The sequence below is a fragment of the Nannospalax galili genome, unplaced genomic scaffold (assembly GCF_000622305.1).
Source record: "Nannospalax galili isolate Female #2095 unplaced genomic scaffold, S.galili_v1.0 scaffold960, whole genome shotgun sequence".
In the NCBI taxonomy this organism is placed as follows: Eukaryota; Metazoa; Chordata; class Mammalia; order Rodentia; family Spalacidae; genus Nannospalax; species Nannospalax galili.
Genome location: NW_008348313.1, coordinates 2790954 through 2799293, shown reverse-complemented (window position 1 = coordinate 2799293; position 8340 = coordinate 2790954). Strand labels below are relative to the sequence as shown.

General features: G+C 52.1%; 1 protein-coding gene across 1 annotated transcript; it reads left to right on the top strand.

Annotated features, from left to right (window-relative positions):
• Window positions 1–339: 339 nt before the first annotated feature.
• Klk14 (kallikrein related peptidase 14) lies at window positions 340–7007 on the top strand. Its single transcript, XM_008845180.3, has 5 exons — window positions 340–587; window positions 2276–2447; window positions 4684–4937; window positions 5650–5786; window positions 6267–7007. The coding sequence occupies exons 1-5, from the start codon at window positions 548–550 to the stop codon at window positions 6417–6419; spliced, it is 756 nt and encodes a 251-aa protein (XP_008843402.1). The 5' UTR covers window positions 340–547; the 3' UTR covers window positions 6420–7007.
• Window positions 7008–8340: the final 1333 nt, after the last annotated feature.

The following is an 8340-nucleotide window of genomic DNA, read 5'->3' as shown; positions in this document are numbered from 1 at the left end:
AACCTGCCCCCCAACTCGGATCTCACCAATCCACTGCACATCCACTTTGACCTGGCTGGGAACCTCCCCTGCCCACCCTGTCCACCCTGCCCTGGGGTCACCCCTCCCCCCATTCCTTACAGATTATAGCATCTTTCACCGGGTGGTTCTCGTTAATAACTGTGTCTGCCTCTCTGGTCAGAGATGGGAGGGAGGGAAGGCAGGGAGAGGGGAGAGGGGAGAGGGGAGTCTTGGAATGGAAACTAGTCAATAAAAAAAATCAGAAGGGCGGTGGGGGCAGGGCCAGCTGTCCAGACCAGGGATAAAAGGCTTTGCTGGTGTGGCTGGGAGGACACCATCCCTGCCTCCTTCACACCAGAGCAGAGCCAGGCCAGCCTGCTCAGCCCCTGGAGCCTGTGACCCCACCCTCTCCATCGCTGTCCTACCTGCATGTCACTGAGGGTCTGGGTCTCTGTGTGAGTAGTACTCACTCCCTCTGGGTCTCTTGTGAGCTCCTTCCCTTCGGCTTGCTCTCGGCATTTGCCGGAGCCCAACCTTCAGCTCCAGAATGCTCCTTCTGCTGACAGCACTCCAAGTCTTGGCTGTAGGTAAGAGCGATGGGGTCTCTTGGGGGACTCTGAGAAGAGCTGGGGAGGGTTCTGGGGTGTGAGTATGCTTTGGGACACCTGGTTATAAAGTATAGGGAGGGGTTGGGGCGATAGTTCAGCCAGTAAAGTCCTGAACGGAGTTCAGTGCTCTCCGGGCTCACGGGAGAGAAAGTTGGGTACAGGGGAGCCCTGTAACCCCAACACCAGAGAGGCAGAGACAGAAGGATGCCTGGGGCTTACTGGTCAGCAAGTTCTAGGCCAATGAGAGACCTTGTGTCAAATAAACAAACAAACAAACAACAACAAAAAACAAGGTGAGCCTGGTATGCTGGTACATGTCTTTAACCCCAGCACTCAGGAGGCAGAGGCAGGTCAATCTCTGTGAGATTGAGTCCAGCCTGATCTACATAGACGTTCCCAGCCAGCTGAGGCTACAGGAAGACCCTGTCTCAAAATAAAAAAAAAAAAACCCAAAAGACAAAAAACAAATGAACGACGTGGATATTGCCTGGGAAATGACAGCAGAGATTAACCTTTGATCTCTGTATGAAATACATGTGTGCATGTACACCCAGGTGCACACATGACCACACATGTGCACACATGGACACATGAACACACAGCTGTGTAAATGAATGCATATGAACACACACATGTGCACACATAAACACACATGAAGAGCAGGGAGTAGTTCTGGGGTTGCAGCTGAGGACCTCCTCTGTCTACAAGTCCACATTCCAAGTGGAGGTATCAGGAGATAGGGTTGGGGAAAGAGGATGCTGTAGGTGACAGGGGTCCCAAGTGAGTTCTGTGAGAACGGAGGCCCTCAAGGCTGTCATTGGTCACGTCAGGGAAGAAGAAACCACGTGGAGATGCCAAGACGGAGTGTGAGAGGATGGAGGGAGTTGTGGGGTGAGATGGTGGGTCCCAGGGGCCACACTGGGTCGGGAGGTTTGGAGAGAGAGAGGAGCTCTTTGGACGTGTCGAGGAAGGACTAGTGTAGAATGGGGCATGTCATGGGAAGAAGGAATAGGACGTGTTTATGGTAGCTGCAGAGATGCCTCAGACGTCAACGTGATGGCCGTGCGAGTCAGGACTGGAGATCCTCAGAGTGAGGGATCCTTGGTGAGCTCCGGGTGGGACTGAGAGAGCCTGCCTCAGTAAATAAGGAAGAAGAGCGACGAGGATTCCTGACAGCAACCTTAGGCCTCCAGATGCATGCACACACGTGCACACAGACTCACACATGCGTGCACACCACACACACACACGATGGAAAGCTAGGAGAGTGAGAGTTGATGCACACCTACAATCCCAGCACTCGGGAGGCTGAGGTGGGAGGTTAGCTGAGAGTTTGAGATCAGCCCGAGCTATATGAGACCTCGTCTTAGCCAAAAGGAAAGTACTCGTGAGAGTGTGGCATCAAGAGTTATAGATGTAGCAAGGTTCTGGAGGAGGTGGATGTAGAGTCAATAGAAACCATGGAGGTCACTTGAGGGAGGGGTCAGAAAACTCCCTGGTTGTCAGTCATGACAAATGACATCATAGAAGTCATGAACAAGGTGGATGGGTTTAGGGGTTGGACCACAAGGAGGAGTCTCTGTCAGCTGTGCATTGTGCAGAGTGCCAGATGAGAGAGAGCGTTTGTTTACCTGCTCTTCCCATCCCGCTCACCCGTCTCCTCCTAGCCATGGTCCAGAGCCAAGAAGACGATAACAAGATAATCGGTGGTTACACCTGCATCCAGAACTCACAGCCATGGCAGGTGGCCCTGCTTGCAGGCCCTGGGCGCCGCTTCCGATGTGGAGGGGCTCTGCTGTCAGACCAGTGGGTCATCACTGCTGCTCACTGTGCCCACTCGTGAGTGACCTTGTCCCTGTGGTTTCCAGAGTTCAGAGCCCCAGAGCTTAGCTAAAACCCAGGGCCCTGTGAATAGCCCAGTGTAGTAGCTGGGTCCTGGAGTCTCGACAAGATTCTAGCCTAAGAAACAGATCTCTTGAATTCTGTTTGCGTTCTGAAAGCCAGTCAGCAGGTTTAGAATCTTAAGACCACCTATACATTCATCCAATGACTGAGTTCTACATCAAGATGGCCAGTAGCCCATTCCATACTGGTGCATGCATGGTCTACACCCAGAAACATGGAATGCTACCAGGAGCCCAGAACCCAGTTCAAACATATGATGTAGACATAAATTTGGAACCCATGTTTGTAGCTGTAACATATGGCCGTGCGAATAGAGTCAGTGCCTGGGGAGATGGCTCAGTGGGCAAGGCATGTGCTGTGCCAGTCCACCCTAGTTGGGATCCCCAGAACCCACCTAAAAGCTGGGTGTGGTAGTAGACACGTCTGTAATCATGGCACTCCTATAGATGGGACGTGGAACAGGAGAGTCTCTGGAAGCTTGTGGGGCCAGCCAGGCTGGAGTACACAGAGGCAGATGACAAGACACTTTGTCCCAAACAAGGTGGAAGCTGGGGACAAATGCCCAAGGCTGTCTTCTGATCTCCACATGTATGCCAGGGCATGCAGCCCTCCCACAATAGAGTCAGAATCTAGAACTTGCTCTAGGTCCAAGGTTTAATTCGAAATCATGTTTGAGTATCCTAGAACCCTAACTCCAGCCCCAAGCTTAAATCCCAAGATGTTGATTATAATTCGTAGTTCCATAAGAACCCAGAGCCCCTCCCAGAATGCAGACTTCAGCTTTGAGGTCAAAGTCTAGGCTACCAAGTCAATTCATGAAATCAAATTTAGGCTCATATACAACATGAATGTAACCCAAGTCACTGTTCAATTGAGAACCTAGAGGCTTGAGTCAAACGAGAGTCTAGAACACAGAATGGAAACCAGCCCCCATGTCCTTGGATCTAGGTCATAATCAAGAGCTTTACCTAGAACCCGGTGCTTCACTTGAAGTTGAGGACACAGACCAGGGTCTAGAATCAACAGCTTAGATTGTTACCTGCTGTTTGGTCTGAAACATAGCTTCACCTAGGATCATGAGCTCATACCAATTCTTAGAGCCCTGAAACCAGCTAGAACATAGATCTGAAACCATTGTCTAGAACTCGGGTCAGAAACGAGAGTTTAGCCTATAACCCAGAGCTCCATCTCAAAATGAGCCTCTATCGGTGTCTGGAATCCAGAATCCACCTGACTCAAATCTCAGTACGGAACCCTGAGACTACCCTAGAACAGGAAGTCTGCATTGAAGTCTAGAACTCAAAGTCAGTCCATACTGTAGAACTCAAAACTGAACCCTCAGCTTATCCTGAAATAGAAAGCTCACATCAAAATTATGCCCCAATCCAGAATGGACTAGAACTGACCTTACCTTGAACATGTCTATCACACAGAGCTCACGCAAGAGTCAGAAAGATTTGTCTAGAATATCAGTTCTGATTTAGAGCCTCGAGTTGTAATTTAGGATCCTGTCCTAGTTTGCTTTCAACTGCTGTGACAAAACACTCTGACCAATACCAACTTGGGGAGGAAACGGTTTATTTGACTTACGTCTTCTGAGTCACAGTTCATCACTGAGGGAGCCCTAGGTAGGAACTCAGGGCAGGAATCTGGAGGCAGGAGCTGGAGCTCAGGCCATGGAGGAACACTGCTTACTGACTTACTCCCCTGGCCCCTGCTCAGCCTGCTTTCTTATACAACACAGGCCTACCTTCCCAGGGGTGGCACCACCCACCGTGGGCTGGGCCCTCCCACATTGCTCAGCAATCAAGAAAATGCCCCAATAGACATGGCCACAGGCCAGACCAATGGAGGCAATTCCCCAATTGAGGTTTCCTCAACCCAGGTGTGTCAAGTTGACAACTAAAGCTTCCAGCACGGATCCCATTTAGCACTCAAAACACATGCACTCAGGAACAGCACTAGGATCCCCAAGCACCCCCTGACATATCCTAAACATAGCATCAAGTGAGATTGGGTAAAGAGAGGTTGCCCAGGTCATGGGAAGGGAAGACACACAATGTCCAGCCCACTGCTAATGGGAAGCGGGTGGACTTAGGGTGGTGGGGCTAGAGCATGGGAGGGTCCTCTCACCCTGTCACCAGCATTGCTCTTGGGGTTCCTGGGACAGGACTCTTCACGTAGCCCTGGGCAAGCACAATCTGAGGAGGTGGGAGGCGACTCAGCAGATTGTGCGCGTAGTTCGTCAGGTGCCATATCCCCAGTACCAACCTCGAGCCCACAACAATGATCTGATGTTGCTGAAACTACAAAGGAGAGCGAGGCTGGGGCGGGCAGTGAGGCCCATCACCCTGGCCAGCGCCTGTGCCAGCCCCGGAACTGCCTGCAGGGTGTCGGGCTGGGGGACCACGTCCAGCCCCATTGGTAAGGCGTCCCCACCCTGAAAGATGGATCAGACTCCTGGGTCTGAAGGCTGGGGTCTGGACCCCTGGGTCTGAGGGAGAAGGACTGGGGTCTGGACTCCTGGGTCTGAGGGAGGAGGCTGGGGAGGACCCTGGGTCTGAGGGAGGAGGCTGTAGAGGATCCTCGGTCTGAGGGAGGAGGACTCGGGTCTAGACTTCTGGGTCTGAGGGAGGAGGGTGGGGAGGATCCTGAGTCTGAGGGAGGAGGGCTGGGGTTTGGACCCCTGGGTCTGAGGGAGGAGGCTGGGGCCTGGACCCCTGGGTCTGAGGGAGGAAGGCTGGGGTCTGGACCCCTGGGTATGAGGGAGGAGGAGAGGGTCTGGATCCCTACTTCTGAGATAGAAAGCGTGGCCTGGACCCCTGAGTCTGAGGGAGAAGACTGGTGCCTGGATCCTTAGGTCTAAGGGGGAAACTGGGGTCTATACTCCTGAGTCTGGGGGAGTGTAGTCTGAATCCCTAGGTCTAAGGGAGGAGGCTGGGGTCTGGATTCCTCAGTCTAAAGGAGGAGGGAAGGGGTTGGATACTGGGATCTGAGAGAGGAGGGGAGATTCTGGACTCCTTTTTTTGATGGGGAGGTTGTTCCTGGAGCCCTGGGTCTGAGGGGGGAAGCTGCACTTGGAACCCTGAGTCTAAGGGAAGAAGCTGACCCTGGTAATCCCTCTGTGTCCCTCTAGCCAAGTACCCCACTGCTCTGCAGTGCGTCAACGTCAACATTATGTCAGAGCAGGTGTGCCGTCAGGCCTACTCTGGAGCCATCACATCCGGCATGGTCTGTGCTGGGGTCCCCGAGGGCGGGAAGGACTCTTGTCAGGTGAGGCTCAGGTTTGGAGCAGGATGATTTGGGACTGGGTTTCAGGTACCAGAACATCTTAGGGAGGAGACTGGAGGGAGCAGTCATGTGCCCCTGTAAATATGACCCTGTTATATCTCAGTGCCCTACTCCATCAAATGAGGATAAACATCTCAGGGTACAGAATGGAACTGGTGCGGTCATCTGGAAGTGACACATGGTCATAGAAAAGTGTGCATGTAGAGGAGTTTGGGAGTCTGCAGGGGTTGCTGGAAGTCTGAAGCCATCAGTGAGAGAAGCAGAGATGGGATGTGAGAAGAGATGGATAGGGTCATCTGGAGACAGGGCAGAGATGGAGAGGGTGAGACCCATGGATGGGAACTAGTGCAGAGTCAGTGCAAGGGGAAGCAGCTACCCCAACCCATGGCCGAGGGGGACAGGGCTGTTGTCTCAACTGCAGCCCTTCTGTACTGACTCCATTTCTATCCTTCCCCTTTGCAGGGTGACTCTGGAGGACCCCTGGTCTGTGGAGGGAAGCTCCAGGGCCTCGTGTCCTGGGGGATGGAGCGCTGTGCCATGCCTGGCTACCCTGGGGTCTACACCAACCTATGCAATTACCATGACTGGGTCCAGAGGACGATGCAGAGGAACTGATCACGTCACCAGCAGCCCCTGAGCTTCCACAGCCTCCTCGCTCAGACACTGAGTCCTCCCCAACCCTCTTCCCTCAGACACTGAGTCCTCCCTCGCCAGCCCTCCTCCCTCAGACACTGGATCCTCCCCAGCCCTTCTGTTCAGACAATGGAGTCCTCCCCAACCCTCCTCCCTCAGACACTGAGTCCTCCCTCTCCAGTCCTCCTCCCTCATACACAGGGGTCCAGATTGCAGCCTCCTGCTTCAGACTGAGGAGTCTAGGTCTCAACCTCCTCCCTCAGACACTGGAGTCCTCCCCAGTCTTCTCCTTCAGATTCTGGAATTATCTCTAAACCTCCTCCCTCAGACCCAGGGGTCCAGACCCCAGCCTCCCCCCTCAGACCAGAAGCCTCACCCCCAGCATCCTCAGTCTTAACCATAGGCTCCTTCTCAGCCCCTTTCCGGAGCACTGATTCCAGGCCTTCTTTCTCTACCACTTCATTGTCACTGGTCAAGATCCACTGCGTTCAAAGGCAGGAGCACAAACGTTCTGGACCAGCATCCCAACCCAAAGAAGGCTATTTTCAAAACATTTAATGTCTCTGCAAACCAAATAAATAATAAGAAAAAAGAACTTCTCTCAAATGTTCTCTATGCTTCCTTCATTCAGTCCTTTCCTCTGAGTGGATTCCCATGAATACCACATGCTGACTCAGCAGACCCTAAGCCCTTCCCTGGAGTCTGCCCACCCCAGTCCCAGTACCTGACCAAGATAACACGGTCTTGCACTGTGTTCTTCAGGCTGGGCTCCCCACCTCTGAGCTGCTGAGGTTCATAGTTTCCTAGAAACTGCACATACACAGAGTCCTCCCTCTGCTCACACAGAGTCCTCCTTCTGCTAGTCAGACCTGGGGGAGGACAGCTGAGTTCATGTCCTGGCAAAGGACATCTCCTGCCTCAGACCCAGGGGTCCTCCCCAGCCTTCTCCCCCAGACCCAGAACCATGTTTGATTCAGAGTCATCAGAATTTTGCTATCTCAGACATGCAAGCTTGGTAAACACTGTGTTGTGAATCTTTCTTTTTCTCCTTGAGGACTGTTGATGGGTCTGCATCTGTCTACTTCTTGGGCAATTACTGTGCACTAGTCTTTGACCTAGTTGCTAGAAGGACACAGTGAAGAGTCCTTTCTGAATCCACGTTCTTACGCAGCCTGGATTCTAGCAGTGGGCAACTCACAGGAAACAATAAACAATAAAAAGTCAAGCCGAGTCCCTGTGTGTAAAAAAGGCCATTAAAAGCGGGCTGGTGGCAGGTGAAATGTATACCAGAGACAGAACGTGCCAGCTCATAGAATTTACTGGAAAAGTTTCAGGAATTTTAAGAGCTGGTTGCTAAATACAGCTATTATTAAACTTTGAGTGAGAAATACTTAGGATTAAAAAAAAATTCTTGAGACAGGCTCTCACTATGTGGCCCCAGCTGACCTGGAACTCCCTATGGAGACCAGGCAGGCCTCAAACTCACAGAGATGCGCCTGCCTCTGCCACCATGCCCGGCCTAAAACATTTATTGTTAAAAACACAATCAGGGGCTGGAGAGATGGTTCAGTGGTTAAGAGCCCTCTTGCAGAGTTCCTGGGTTCAGTTCCCAGCACCCACATGATGGTTAACAACAATCTATAACTCCAGTTCCAGGGGATCCATCACCCTCTTCTGGCCTCCTTGGGCATTATTATATACTCACGGTACATTTACATATATGCAGGCAAAACACTCATACAAATAAAATAAAAATAAATCAAAAGAAAAAGGGGCTGGAGAGATGGTTCAGTGGTTAAGAGCATTGGCTGCTCTTGCAGAGGACCCGGGTTCGATTCCCAGCACCCATGTGGCAGCTAATGATCATCCATAACTCCAGTTCCAGGGGCTCTAACACCCTCTT

Bases quoted from the DNA above. Each gene is read 5' to 3' on its own strand.
- Klk14 (XM_008845180.3), top strand. From the start codon at position 548: ATGCTCCTTCTGCTGACAGCACTCCAAGTCTTGGCTGTAG. The intron at 588-2,275 runs GTAAGAGCGATG...GTCTCCTCCTAG, and splicing joins ACTCCAAGTCTTGGCTGTAG to CCATGGTCCAGAGCCAAGAA. The intron at 4,938-5,649 runs GTAAGGCGTCCC...GTGTCCCTCTAG, and splicing joins GACCACGTCCAGCCCCATTG to CCAAGTACCCCACTGCTCTG.